General features: G+C 42.4%; 1 protein-coding gene across 6 annotated transcripts in view; it reads left to right on the plus strand.

Moving 5' to 3' along the window:
* Positions 1-15,162, plus strand: part of LOC132402047 (E-selectin-like) — a 68,555-nt gene that overhangs the window by 24,141 nt on the left and 29,252 nt on the right. For 2 of the 6 annotated variants that reach the window (XM_059984550.1, XM_059984551.1), the window contains exons 12-19: positions 3,351-3,536; positions 5,458-5,643; positions 5,747-5,932; positions 7,719-7,904; positions 8,839-9,024; positions 12,650-12,835; positions 12,996-13,181; positions 13,297-13,482. In XM_059984550.1, coding sequence (XP_059840533.1) covers positions 3,351-3,536; positions 5,458-5,643; positions 5,747-5,932; positions 7,719-7,904; positions 8,839-9,024; positions 12,650-12,835; positions 12,996-13,181; positions 13,297-13,482 — 1,488 coding nt within the window. The remainder of the gene's footprint in view (positions 1-3,350; positions 3,537-5,457; positions 5,644-5,746; positions 5,933-7,718; positions 7,905-8,838; positions 9,025-12,649; positions 12,836-12,995; positions 13,182-13,296; positions 13,483-15,162) is intronic. The other 4 variants (XM_059984552.1, XM_059984553.1, XM_059984554.1 and 1 more) reach the window with 4 other exon arrangements.

The raw sequence follows: 15,162 nt of genomic DNA on the forward strand, positions 1-15,162 counted from the left end.
CCTACCAAAATGAACCACCTCACACTTATTTGGGATCTGCCACTTCTCAGCCCAGTTTTGCATTCTATCGGTCCTGTTGTAATGTCTAACAGCCCTCCACACTATCCACAACACCCCCAACCTTTGTGTCATCAACAAATTTACTAACCCATTCCTCCACTTCCTCATCCAGGTCATTTATGAAAATCACGAAGAGTACAGGTCACTGACCTCCATGCAGAATATGACCCATCTACAACCACTCTTTGCCTTCTGTGGGCAAGCCAATTCTGGATCCACAAAGCAATGTACCCTTGGATCCCATACTTCCTTATTTTCTCAATAAGTCTTTCATGGGGTACCTTATCAAATTCCTTGCTGAAATCCATATACACTACAACTACTGCTCTACCTTCATCAATGTGTTTAGTCACATCCTCAAAAAATTCAATCAGGTTCATAAGGCACAACCTGCCTTTGACAAAGCCATGCTGACTACTCCTAATCATATTATGCCTCTCCAAATGTTCATAAATCCTGCCTCTCAGTATCTTCTCCATCAACTTACCAACCACTGAAGTAAGACTCACTGGTCAATAATTTCCTGGGCTATCTCTACTTCCTTTCTTGAATAACGGAACAACATCTGCAACCCTCCAATTCTCCAGAACCTCTCCCATCCTCATTGATGATGCAAAAATCATTGCCAAAGTATCAGCAATCTCCTCCCTTGCCTCCCACAGTAGCCTGGAGTACAACCCATCTGGTCCTGATGACTTACCCAACTTGATGCTTTCCAAAAGATCCAGAACATCCTTTTCCTTAATATCTACATGCTCAAACTTTTTAGTCTGCTGTAAGCCATCCCTACAATTGCCAAGATCCTTTTCCATAGAGAATACTGAGGCAAAGTATTCATTAAGTACTTCTGCTATCTCCTCCAGTTTCATACACACTTTCCACTGTCACATTTGATTGGTGCTATTCCCTTACGTTTTATCCTGTTACTCTTCACATACTTGTAGAATGCCTTGGGCTTTTCCTTAACTCTGCCTGCCAAGGCCTTCTCATGGCCCCTTCTGGCTCTCCTAATTTCATTCTTAAGCTCCTTCCTGCTAGCCTTATAATCTTCTAGATCTCTATCATTACCTAGTTTTTTGGAACCTTTTGTAAGCTCTTTTCTTCTTGACTAGATTTACAACAGCCTTTGTACACCACAGTTCCTGTGCCCTACCATCCTTTCCCTGTCTCATTGGAATGCTGAACTCCACACAAATATCCCCTGAACGTTTGCCACATTTCTTCTGTACATTTTCCTGAGAGCATCTGTTTCCAATTTATGCTTCCAAGTTCCTGCCTGAAAGCCTCATATTAGAGTAAGGGGAAATTAAATGCTTTCCTAACTTGTCTGTTCCTATCCCTCTCCAAAGCTATGGTAAAGGAGATAGAATTGTGATTACTATCTCCGAAATTCTCTCCCACTGAGATCTGACAAATGACCAGGTTAATTTCCCAGATCAAGTACAGCCTCTCTTCTTGTAGGCTTATCTGCATATTGTGTCAGAAATCTTCCTGAACACACCACAAACTCCACCCCATCTACACCCCTCGCTCAAGGGACTTGCCAATCGATATTTGAGAAATTAAAATTTCCCACCACAGCAACCCTGTTATTATTACATCTTTCCAGAATTTGACTCCCCACCTGATCCTCAATGTCCCTGTTACTATTGGGTGGTCTATTAGTTATTGAACCCTTTGTGTTCCTATCTTCCAGCCACAGAGACTCCGTAGATAATCCCTCCATGACTTCCTCCTTTTCTGCAGCCATAACACTACCTCTGATCAACAGTGCCATGCTCCCACCTCTTTTGCCTCCCTCCATGTCCCTTCTGAAACATCTAAAGCTTGGCAATCGAAGTAACCACTCCTGCCCCTGAGTCATCCAAGTCTCTGTAATGGCCACAACATCATAGATCCGAGTACTGATCCACGCTGTAAGCTCATCCGCTCTGTTCATAAAACTCCTTGCATTAAAATAGACACATCTCAGACCATTGGTCCGAGCGCATCCCTTCTCTATCACCTGCCTATCCTCCCTCTCACACTGTCTCCAAGCTTTCTCTATTTGTCAGCCAATCTCCTCTTCCTCTGTCTCTTCTGTTCGGTTCCCACCCCCCAGCAATTCTAGTTTAAACTCTCCCCAATAGCCTTTGCAAACCTCCCCACCAGGATATTTGTCCCCCTCGGATTCGAGTGCACCCATCCATTTTGTACAGGTCACTCCTGCCCCAAAAGAGGTCCCAATGATCCAGAAATCTGAATCCCTGCCCCCGGCTTCGATCCCTCAGCCACACATTTATCGTCCACCTCATTCTATTCCTATACTGTCACATGACACAAGCAGTAATCCTGAGATTACTACCTTTGTGGTCCTGCTTCTCAACTTCCTTCCTAACTCCCTGTAGGTCCTGAGTTTCAGGACCACCTCCCTTTTCCTATCTATGTCATTGGTACCAATAAGTACCACAACCTCTGGCTGTTCTCTTTCCCACTTAAGGATATCATGGATGCAATCAGAAACATCCTGGACCCTGGCACCTGGGAGGCAAACTACCATCCATGTTTCTTTCCTGCATCCACAGAATTGCCTGTCTGACCCCCAACTATGGAGTCCCCTATCACTGCTGCCATCTTCTTCCTTTCCCTACCCTTCTGAGCCACAGGGCCAGACTCTGTGCCAGATGCGTGGCCACTGTTGCTTCTTCCAGGTAGGCCATCTTCCCCCCCTACAGTACTCAAGCAGGAGTACTTATTGTTAGGGGGGACAGCTACGGGGTACTCTCTAGCCTCTGACTCCTGCCCTTCCCTCTCCTGACTGCCATCCACTTGCCTGTCTCTCAAGGCCCCGGAGTGACCACCTGCCTGTAGCTCCTCTCTATCACCTCCTCACTCTCCCTGACCAGATGAAGGTAATCAAGCTTCATCTCCAGTTCTCTAACACGGTCCCTAAGGAGCTTCAGCTCGACGCACCTGATGCAGATGTGGCTGTCCAGGAGGCTGGGAGTCTCCTGGACTTTACACATCTAACACCGAGCACGTAACACCGGCCTCACACACATAATTCCTGTCTGTATTGTACACAGGCAACTTATATCACCTCGCCTCGACCCATTACTGCCAAAGCCCCGTTGAGCCAAAGCCTTCCTACTCTGACACCTGCTTCTCGGATGCCAGCTCTATAAAACTGTCTCCTTTTATACTCTTCTCGCTGTTCTACCTGGCTGACATCCACCTGGCTTGTGCAGTTGTGCCCCGATCAAACTGTTAAATTGAAGAAATTGAATGGTGAAATTCAAATTGTTTTTCAGCTGTATCCTGCCAGACAGTAACACAGCCAGAACGAGGGATGGTAAACTGCACCCATCCCATTGGAGACTTCAGTTACAGCTCAACGTGCAGCTTTGACTGCACTGAAGGGTTTGTGCTGCAGGGGTCGGAAGTGCTTGTGTGTGAAGCCAATGGACAATGGACAGCACCTGTTCCCAACTGTAAAGGTACTGAGCTCATTTCCACTAGTTTTCACTTTGAATTTTTATTATTAAATATCAAAACAAACATCAGATTTCTATTGCTAATCTGCTTTATTGAAACTGTACAGATTACAATACACAACAGTACAGTATAGTGCAGGTCCACTTTGCTCACAATGCCATGCCAACTTTGTAACCTATTCCACAATAAATACACGCGCACACACACACACAATATTGGAGGGAAGGTTCAGATATCTACCCTGAAAAGGTACTGCCTGGCCACTATCAATGCCTCTTCCCATATACACTTCTATCAAATTACCTCTCAACCTTCTTTGTTCCAAAGTGAAAAGCCCTAGCTCGAACAACCTTTCTTCATAAGATATGATCTCTAATCCAGCTAGTATGCTAGTAAATCTCCTCTGCACTTCCACATCCTTCCTGTAGTGAGGTGACTGGAGCTGAACATAATATTCCAAGTAGCAGCTATGGAGAGGAATAAACAATTGACTTCACGGGCAATGAGCCTTCATTAGGATTGGAAAGGAAGGTGGAAAAGCCAGAATGAGAGGGGGGGGGGCGAAAGGGTACAAACTGGCAAGTGATAGCTGAAACCAGGTGAAGGACAAGGTAAGAGAGTAGGGGAGAGTGGTTAAAAATAATAGAAGCTCTCCCTCCACTTCCCCTTTCTCCCATGGTCTAATGTCCTCTCCTATCAGATTCCTTCTTCAGTGCTTTCTTGTATTCTGCATTCACATTCACTCTTCCAAAGTATATCACTTCACATTTTACCAGACTGACTGCCATCTTCCATTTCTCTGCCCAGCACTGCATCCTATCAAAGTCATATTGTAAATGACAACAATCTTCTTCACTATATACTACAACACCGACCTCAGTGTCTTCTGCAGATTTACTAATCCACCTTCCACTGCTCATAGATGTTATATATAATTCCTGAAGAATGGAGTTCTCAGAACAGATCTCTGCAGAAAACTACAGGCCATGGACCTCCAGACAGATTACACTTATTCTACTACTACCCTCTGCTCTGAGAGCACGAAATCCAAATGCACACTGCTAAGTTTCTTTGAGCCTTACTCATATCAATACACACTACTCCCAGTGCTCTACCTTCATCCCTTTCTAAAATTGTCAATAAAGCTTGTGAGACACAACCTATACCATACAAAGCCTTGCCAATTATCCCTAATAAGACTGTGTTTCTCCAAATGCTTATACGAGGGGTGATTGACAAGTTCGTGGCCTAGGGTAGAAGGAGTCAATTTTAGAAAACCTAGCACATTTATTTTTCAACATAGTCCCCTCCTACATTTACACACTTAGTCCAGTGGTCGTGGAGCATACGGATCTTGGACCTCCAGAAAGTGTCCACACAAGGATGATTGATAAGTTTGTGGCCCAAGGTAGAAGGAGATGAGTTATACAGCTCTCGTTACATGCACATGCAGGTCAACTCTTTCAGTGATAATGCAGAAAGTTTGAAGTTAATAACTCCTCTCCTTCTACCTTAGGCCACAAACTTATCAATCACCCCGATGAGTTATTAACTTCAAACTTTCACATACTCTGTCAGGAACCCTTGCTGGGCATACTTAACAGATTCTGCCCCATCTACACCTTATTCACTAAAGAGGTGCCAAACAATTTTAGGAAAGTTGAAGCCACCGTGGCAGCTATTGCTATTATTAACCTTTATAAAATCTGCCTACTTATCTGCTCCTCTCAATTGCTATTAGTGGGCCTCCAAAATGTTCCCAATAGAGTGATTGTTCACTTCCTGCTTCTGACTTCCACCCATATGAATTCTCCCCTTTCAACAAGCAAGTCTTGGTAATGGCCAAAGCACTCCAGTTTCATGTACGAATGTGACTTGCCTTATCTTTCCAAATGCTAAAGAACTTTAAATTCTATATTTTAGCTGTAACCTGTCAGACACTGACAGACCCTGAACAAGGGACGATGAACTGCTCACATCCTATTGGGGACTTTAGTTATAGTTCAATGTGTGACTTCAGCTGTGTTGAAGGGTTTGCATTGAAAGGGTCAAAAAATCTACAGTGTCAAAGCAATGGACAATGGACGGCACAAAACCCCAACTGTGAAGGTACTAAACAACTTCATTTTAACATTAGCTTTCAATTTTCTATAAAATTTGCTATTACATCTGCAAAATTTAAAGCTGAGAAAATTCTACTCTTGTACTTCAGTTCTAATCTGCGAGAGACTGATGCAGCCCGAAAAAGGTGCAATGAACTGTTCCCATCCCATTGGAAGCTTCAGTTTCAACTCGGCATGTGACTTCAGCTGTGCTGAAGGGTTTATACTGAATGGCTCAGACCATTTACAATGTGAAGCTAATGGGCAGTGGACAGCACAGAGCCCCAAATGCACAGGTACCAAGGAATTCGGCATTAACATTTAAAATAATATGCAAAATATGACTCTATCATCTTTAAAGTTGAGACCATTTTAGAATATATCCTGTCATACATATTTCTAATTTTAACTTAAAATCTTGCATTCCATTCAAAAGTTGCCCAAAACTGATAAAGATTGAACAAGAAGGAATGAACGGCTCCCATCCCTTGATACTTTAGTTACAGCTCAACATGCAACTTTATCTCTGAGGAAGGGAATTTATGCCATATATTGAGTGGGTCAAACAGGGTACTGCGTCATGCCAATTTTTAAACAATCTCCATCAATAAATTGTCAGAAATAAGGTCAGGAAAATGATTTAAGAACTCAGTAAAACAAAACAGAAGCATAGTGGTGAGTACATTCCTGCTACACTGGGCACTCACTAATCCACTTACCATCAGAACCACTCTCCAACAGATGCCATCGCGTCTGTCACGCACCTGGCCCGGAAAACAAAGACACTTCTTTCAGAATGCTGTTTCTAGTCTTCAGTTTGGCATTTCACACTATTTTCCCACAGACTTTGAACAGACTCCTACTCTTCAATCTAAATACCCAACATGTTGGACTTGCTAACCAACAGACCTCAGATTGTCAGGGTGCACAACCACTCTTTCCTCCACATCATCCTCAACATGAGTGCCCCCCAGGACTGTGTGCTGAGTCCCCTGCCGTACACACTGCTCACACATGACTGCGCTGACAGATATGCGAGCAATCACGTTATCAAGTTTGCCGGTGACACAACCATGGTGAGACTCCTCACCATCAGCAGCGAGAGGGCCTACAGAGGGGAGGTGGAGGAGCTTGAGGTCTGGTGCCAGGCAAACAATCTCTTGCTCGATGTTAACAAACCGAAGGGGATGGTTATTAACTTCAGGAAAACTCACACACTCACAATCCCCACCCCCACCACACTGGCTGCACAGCAGTGGAATCTGTGAGCAGTTTCAAACTCCTGTCAGTGCTCACCTCTCATGGTCACAGAACACACCCTCCACAGCTCACCAACACCTCTACTTTCTGAGGAGGCTGAAAAAGATTTGGACTATATACATGACTACTCACATCCTTCCCCAGATGCATAGTTGAGATCACATCCAATTTACTCATCTTTCAAAATTATAAATCTCTGATACCACATGACAAGTTACCTTTACTGTATATAATTGGGCTGGAATGTCTGAGCACCCTCAATGTCTTCAGTTATGAACAAAAACAGTTTCCCTAAGCAATTTTATAAGATTGGGATGTGATCAACTCTTCAATGATAATATTTAAGTGAAGAATGAATATCACAACATCAAAAAGAAATCCTGGAGATAATGAAAAAATGTGTTCAAATCATCACTCTTTTGGATGGATTTGCAATTTTGCTTAATATGATTCTGCAAAGTATTTTTGGTGGGAAGAGAGGAAAAAATGATTAAAATTAAGTATGGGTAAATAACAAGTAGGAGCAAGAGTGGGCTACTCTGCTTTTTCATCTGCTCTGCGTTCAATAAGGCATGGGTGATTATTCCAGTGGAAGTCCACGTCCCCTGATTCCTGCGTGCCCATAGCTGCAGCCTTAAAAACACGAAGCTGATAATCATCTGCAAACTTTCTGGGGACAATGGATTCCAATTATTTTCAATAGTTGATGTTAAGAAATTCATCCTTCTGTCACTTCTGCTATTTGGCATGTTAGAAATCAAGAAAAATCAGGGCCCATGCACGTTAACAGAATCAATGAGAATACTATCGCTAATGTTTCAGCTGTGAAATGTGACATGCTGAGAAGTCCAGACAGAGGAACCTATAACTGCACCCATCCCGTCGTTCGCTTTGGTTACCGCTCGTGGTGTGATTTTAGCTGTGCTGAAGGGTTCACATTAATGGGATCACACACACTTGAATGTAGAGCCTCTGGACACTGGACAGCAGAAGCACCCACATGTAGAGGTATTGTATTCATCAAAGGAAAACAAGATTGTGTTATGTGTTCAACTCTTCTATAAAACTTTCAATTTCTATGAAGCCCCTTTTTACCAGTAATCTCCAGAGATGCAGCTCATTAGCCCCTCACTAACAGCCACTAGACTCAGCGGTGAGAAAATCGCCTTTCTCTAACGAAGGTCGGAATGCTTGGGCGTCCCATCAGTCCGGCAAGTTGGGCTGCCTCGACCACCTGAATCCCAATCTGTGTGAATACTGTCCTTGTGCAATTAGTCATTGGCAAGAAGTAACAGATCATACACTGCATACAAATATAAAGAAAGTATATTTACAAATTTCAGCTTTATCAAGCAGTTAGGAAAAGGAGAGGGAAAAAAAGTAAAAGGGCCCACTACAGTTAACCCAGTCCAATTGTTGGAGCTCATCTTGAAGTTGTCTTTAACTCACACACTGGATCCTAGGTCTTTGTGCGCACAGCCTTCTGAATCCATCTCTAACAAACGGTCTCCTCCATGGGAATACTAGTCCTTCCGCCTTGAAGCCATTCATCTGCACAAACTCCTTTTGCGACAGAGACGGCATCCTCACCCATCTTCCTGCCTGTCTTCTCTCAGCTCCCGTCAAAAAGTCCTCAACCCACACCAGCAGTGTTGGTCACAAAAATCTCTGTGCCCAGCATTCTCTTGAACCTTCTCCCAATTCCACCATCCTGATTGGCTGGCACAACATTCCTAAGCTGAACAGCATAGCCCCTTACCTTTAGCTCAAATCCAAACATGCTAAGAGACTGCTCTTAACTGCTAAAATGAAACACCAACAGCACAGCAGTAAACATCTTAACCAGGACATTACATTTATAACAATAGTTACTTCTGCCCATTCATTAAAATGATATACTGTGTATTCAGAATTGAATGGTGAAATTCAAATTGTATTTCAGCTGTATCCTGCCAGATAGTAACACAGCCAGAACGAGGGATGGTAAACTGCATCCATCCCTTTGGAGACTTCAGTTACAACTCAACGTGCAGCTTTGACTGCACTGAAGGGTTTGTGCTGCAGGGGTCGGAAATGCTTGTGTGTGAAGCCAATGGACAATGGACAGCACCTGTTCCCAACTGTAAAGGTACTGAGCTCATTTCCACTAGTTTTCACTTTGAATTTTTATTATTAAATATCAAAACAAACATCAGATTTCTATTGCTAATCTGCTTTATTAAAACTGCACATTACAATACACAACAGTACAGTACAGATCCACTTTGCTCACAATGCCGTGCCAACTTTGTAACCTATTCCACAATCAATCTGAACCTTCCCTCCTACTTAGCCCTAACCCTGAATTTTTCTTTCATTTGTGTGCTTATTTAAAAATCTCTTAAATATCTTCAAAGTATCAGCATTCACCACAATCCTCTGCTGTGCAATCCAGACACTTACCTCTGACATTTGTCCTGAACCTTCCTCCACGCACCTTAAAATGATGTCCTCTGGTATTTGCAATTGCTGCCCTGAAAAAGATATTGGTTGGCCACTATCAATGTCTCTTATTATATACACCTCTATCAAGTTGCCTCCCATCCTTCTTCGCTCCAAAGGGAAATGCTCTAGTTTGATCAAGCTTTCTTCATAAGACATGTTCTCTAATCTAGGCAGCATGCTAGTAAGTCTCCTCTGCACCTCCATATCCTTCCCAGAACTGAAACCAATACTTCAATATGGAGAGGAGAAACAATTGACTTTTCAGGCAAAGAGCCTTCATTAGGACTGGAAAGGAAGGTGGCAGAAGCCAGACTAAAAAGGTGAGGGAAGAGGTGGAGGGAGACGGCCTGGCAGGTGATAGATGAAACCAAGTGAGGGGGGAGTTAAGTGAGTAGGAAGGGGTATGCTGTAGGTATTTCATGTCAGTTCTTGTACAAGCAGTCTGTTCTGCTTTTAACATGTTTGGGTTTGAGCTTATGGTAAGGGGCTATGTTGTTCGATTTAGGAATTCATGGAACTTAGAATGGTATTTGACCCACAATCATTTTGCCAACATTTTAACCTACCCTATGATCAATCTAACCCTTTTCTTCTACAGAGCCCATAACCTTTCATTTGTCTGCCTATCTAAAGATCTCTTAAATGTCTTTAATGTATCAGCCTCTACCTTCCACAGTGCATTCCAGTCATTTGCCACTCTGCGAAAAAGCCCTGTCATCTCCCCTAATCTTTCATCCACTCACCTTGAAATTATTTTTTCTAGTATTAACAATTGCTGCCCTGAGAAAAGGTGTTGGCTGGCCACTATCTATGCCTCTTATCATCTTATACTCCTCTATCAAGTTGCCTCTCATCCTCCTTCACTCCAAAGAAAATAGAGATAGCTTGCTGAAACTTTCTTCAGAAGACATCCTGACATTCCAAACAGCATCCTGGTAAATCTCCTCTGCTCCCTCTCTAAAGCTTCCACATCATTTGTATATTGACGTGACTGGAACTGACTCAATAGTCCAAGTAGCATTTATGGAGAGGATGAACAATCAACATTTTGGATGAAACCTTTCGTCAGGACTGGAGGGGAAGGGGAAGCCTGCACAAGAAGGTGGGGGCGGGGTGGGAGGGGGAGAAGTATAAGCTGGCAGGTGATAGGTGAAACCAAGTGAGGGGGAAGGTGTGTGGGTGGGGTGTAGGTATGAGGTAAGAATGTAGGAGGTTTACCCTCCTCCTTCCCTTTCTCCTATGGTTCTCTATCTTCAGCCCTTTACCTCTTCCTCCTATCACCTCCCAGATTCCTACTTCATAACCCTTGATTTCCTTGACGTTGTGGAGGCTGGTGCCCTTGATAGAGTTTGCAAATCTCCGCAGCATTTTCCAGTTCTGTTCAGTGGCCCCTCCATACCAGACAGTGATGCAACCTGTTAGAGTTCTCTCCACAGTATTACTGTAGAAATTTGTTAGTGTCTTTGGTGACATACCAAATTCCCTCCAACATAATTAAATATAGCTGCTGACATGCTTTCTTTGTAATTGCATCAATATATTGGGCCCAGGATAGATCTTCAGAGATGTTGACACACAGCAACTTGAAGATGCTCACCTTTTCCTTTGCTGATCCAATTGAGGACTGGTGTATGTTCCCTCGATTTCCCCTTCCTGAAGTCTACAATCAGTCCCTTGGTCTTACTGATGTTGAGTGCAAAGTTGTTGTTGAACACCACTTAACTATCCGATCTATCTCACTTCTGTACACCTGCTCATCACTATCTGAGTTTCTGCCAAAAACTGTTGTGTAAATGGCAAATTTGTTCAGGGCATTTGAGCTGTACCTAGTCACTCTGTCATGGATGTAGAGAGAGGAGAGCGGTAGGTTAAGCACGCATCCTTGAATACATTCACGGAAGGGGTATGGAGGGCCCGTACAGATCAATGGGCCTAGGCAGATTAATGATTTGGCACAGACTAGAGTGGACCAAATGGCCAGTTTCTCTGCTATAATGTTCTATGACTCTATGAAATAAGGTCAGCAAAATGATTTGTGATGGATGATTCTGGAAATTTTGGATACAAAATCATCTATTAATCTAAGGCAAACTGAACTTTTTGATCTTTATCTCTTACGTTACTCATTGTTTTTGAATTTTTATTTTTGGGAAGATTTTGATCTAATTAATATTGGCCTACGTTTAGTCATGGGTGTTGTCTGCAAACATTCACTGTGTACTGCAACTGCAGTGAATTCTCCAGGATTATCATCCTTCCCTGTATTTAATTTCACTTGTAAACATGTATGCAAGCAATTTGACAGATCTATTGATAGTGCTTTGTGAAGTTGATTCTTTACCATCTCAACCACTGGAAAAACTCTAACATTTTGACACCGCATTGATGACAAAATCAAGCAATAAATACCCCAAAAACAACTTCCTCACTCTTAACATCTTGCTCAGTGAGTGACAAAGCACAAGTATCAGCAGATTAAACTCACTGTGTTTGACATTTTGTAACGTACCAGGTCATCTGTATCAGTGCCTTAACAAGATGATAATATTTTCTATGGAATACGTAATTGTTTTCATCCTATATTTTAATGTGAGGCCGTCTCACAGATCCCATGCAAGGTTAGGTCACTGCAGGATCTTTATAACTGCTGTCAGATTAAAGGAACAATAGTAGGAACATTATTTTCTTAAATGAAGATTTAAGAAATACAAGAACACATCCAATTTATTCTTATTTTTTCTGTAATTAATAACTCCATCTCTCTAGTCACAAGGGAAGTTACATTAATATAACACTTCCTTAATTTAAATAATACTTTCTTAGACGACAGCATTTTAGCACCTTCAATGCCTTGGCTTGTGACCAAAAACACTTTGTGTAAGCAACTCTCATTAAAATTGGGAGGATATTAGTTCATGAAGATTGAGGATCAAAACATGAGTAATAAATCTTGGAGATGGTAGAGAAGCATGTGTGTTGGAAGATAATTTTTCAAATCATCAGTCCTTTTGGATGGATTTGCAATTTTGCTTAATATGATCATGAAGCTTTCTTGGTGATAAGAGAGTTGAATGTAGATCTTCTGAACTGCAGACTGTACACATGTGGAGTGTTGTATTCATCAGAGGAAAACTAGCTTGTGTTATATATTGAACTTAATAAAATTTTGTTCGATTTCTATAACAACAATTGCTACTTTAGCCTGTTTCTTTAATAAAAATAAGTTGTGTGTTCACAATTGAATGGTGAAAGTCAAAATTGCATTACAGCTGTAACCTGCCAGACAATAACACAGCCAGAACGAGGGATGGTTAACTGCACCCAACCCATTGGACGCTTCAGTTACAGCTCAACGTGCAGCTTTGACTGCACGGAAGGGTTTGTGCTGCAGGGGTCGGAAATGCTTGTGTGTGAAGCCAATGGACAATGGACAGCACCTGTTCCCAACTGTAAAGGTACTGAGCTCATTTCCCTGTCTTAACTTGCTAATACTAATAGATGTTAGATTCCTATTGCTGATTTGCTTTTTGATACTATACACTTTACAAATTCATGAATCTGCCATGCCTTACTTATTTTTCTAAATGCTAAGGGAATTTAAATTCTATATTTTAGCTGTAACCTGTCAGACACTGACAGACCCTGAACAAGGGACGATGAACTGCTCACATCCTATTGGGGACTTTAGTTATAGTTCAATGTGTGACTTCAGCTGTGGTGAAGGGTTTGCATTGAAAGGGTCAAAAAATCTACAGTGTCAAAGCAATGGGCAATGGACGGCACAAAACCCCAACTGTGAAGGTACTAGACAACTTCATTTTAAAGTTAGCCTTCAATTATATTAAAATTTCCAATAAAAGATTGGTATTATATCTGCAAAATTTAAAGCTGAGAAAATTCTACTCTTGTCCTACAGTTCTAATCTGCGAGAGACTGATGCAACCCGAACATGGTGCAATGAACTGTTTCCATTCCACTGGAAGCTTCAGTTTCAACTCCGCATGTGACTTCAGCTGTGCTGAAGGGTTCACATTAGTGGGGTCACACAGACTTGAATGCAGAGCTTCTGGTCAGTGGACAGCAGCAAAGCCCACATGTAGAGGTACTGTGCTCATCAAAGCAAAACTAGCTTGTGATATGTATTGAACTCTTTATAAAATTTCTTTCAATTTCTATAACTATAGTTACTTATGCTCATTCATTCAAAATAGTATGCTGTGTATTCACAATTGAATGGTGAACATCAAAGTGACATTTCAGTTGTAACCTGCCGGACGATAACACAACCAGAATGAGGGATGATAAACTATATCCATCCCATTAGAAACTTCAGTTACAGCTCAGCATGCATCTTTGACTCCACGGAAGTCTGTACTGCAAGGGTCAGATATGCTTAACATCTTGTATTCCAGTCATAAGGTGTCCAAAACTGAACACCTGAAACAAGGGACAATGAACTGGCCTCATTGCATTGGAAATTCCGGCTATAGCTCCACATGTGACTATCTGGGTGCAATGGGTTTACACTGAGTGGGTTGGATGGGTTACAGTGTCAAGCTAATGGACAGTGGATGGTGCAGATCACCAAATGCAAATGCACCAGAAAAAAATTGCCAAGGCTTGAAATTGTTGAAATCATTTGTACAGATCTTTTTGTATTATCCAAAGACTTACTCAGCGCCAGTGCCAGAGTAGCACAGCAGTGAGCATGACAGCTTGGAGTGTCAGAGTTCAGAGTTCAATTCCGGTGTTGTCTGTGAGGAGACTGTACGTCTTCCCCACGGAATGCGTGGGTTTTCTCCAGGTGCTCTGGTTTCCTCCCACAGTCCAAACACGTTCAGGCTAGTAGGCTAATTGGTCATTGTAAATTATCCTGTGATTAGACTAGGGTTAGATTGATGGTTGCTGGTTGGCACGGCTCAAAGGGCCAGAAGGGCCAATTCTGGGCTGTATCTCAATAAATAAATAAACATGTATAAACCCTTCACTGAAATTGTGGGATAGTATTTCTGTCGTTTAGGCGAACCGGTGCTGTAGTGGCACCCTCACCAGACTTTAAGGCAGGTGGTTCCCAGTTTGAATCTGGACGGTTCCTTCCATGCTTTCTATCCATGCTGGGTTGAGTGTCGAGCTAGCAGCTCTTTAAAATCATTATCTGACAGTAAGGTCGAATTGAAACGCCAATGCTTATTATTTGTGGAAGGCCAGGAAAAGTTATGGACAGGCCACCCGGTGTATGGTCTGATATCACTCAACTCTGATAAACACAGGAACAGACCGAAGGAATCAGCTGATAATCGATAAAAAAAAATCAATTCAAGTAAAGGTGTGATGAATATGTGAGAAGAAAGAATATTCTCTCTTATTTGGGTGGAGAAAATGCTATACATCGGAGATGCCATAGTTGGAAAGGAAGGACTGAATTAATGAGGCAGATTTGCTTAGTACTCTGGGAATAGGAGACAATCGATCCAGCACTAGATCTAACCAACAGTTGAAGTCTCCACCTAGTATGAGAGAGTATGAACTCAGATTAGGCAGCGCAGAAAAAAAATGTTCAAAGAAGCACACCTTGTCCGAGTTAGGAGCATACATGTTAGCCCGCACTACCAATGTATTATATAATTTCCACGAGACGATGACTAAGTGGCTGTTTGTGTCTGATATTGCATTGTGGAGCTGAAAGGGAATGTTTTGGTCAATGAGAATTGAGACCCCCCCACCCCCCCCACCCCAGCTTTACTCTGAAAGGTGGAGTGGAAGTGCTGCCCCGCCCATCATG

Source organism: Hypanus sabinus, chromosome 11, assembly GCF_030144855.1.
Source record: "Hypanus sabinus isolate sHypSab1 chromosome 11, sHypSab1.hap1, whole genome shotgun sequence".
NCBI lineage: Eukaryota > Metazoa > Chordata > Chondrichthyes > Myliobatiformes > Dasyatidae > Hypanus > Hypanus sabinus.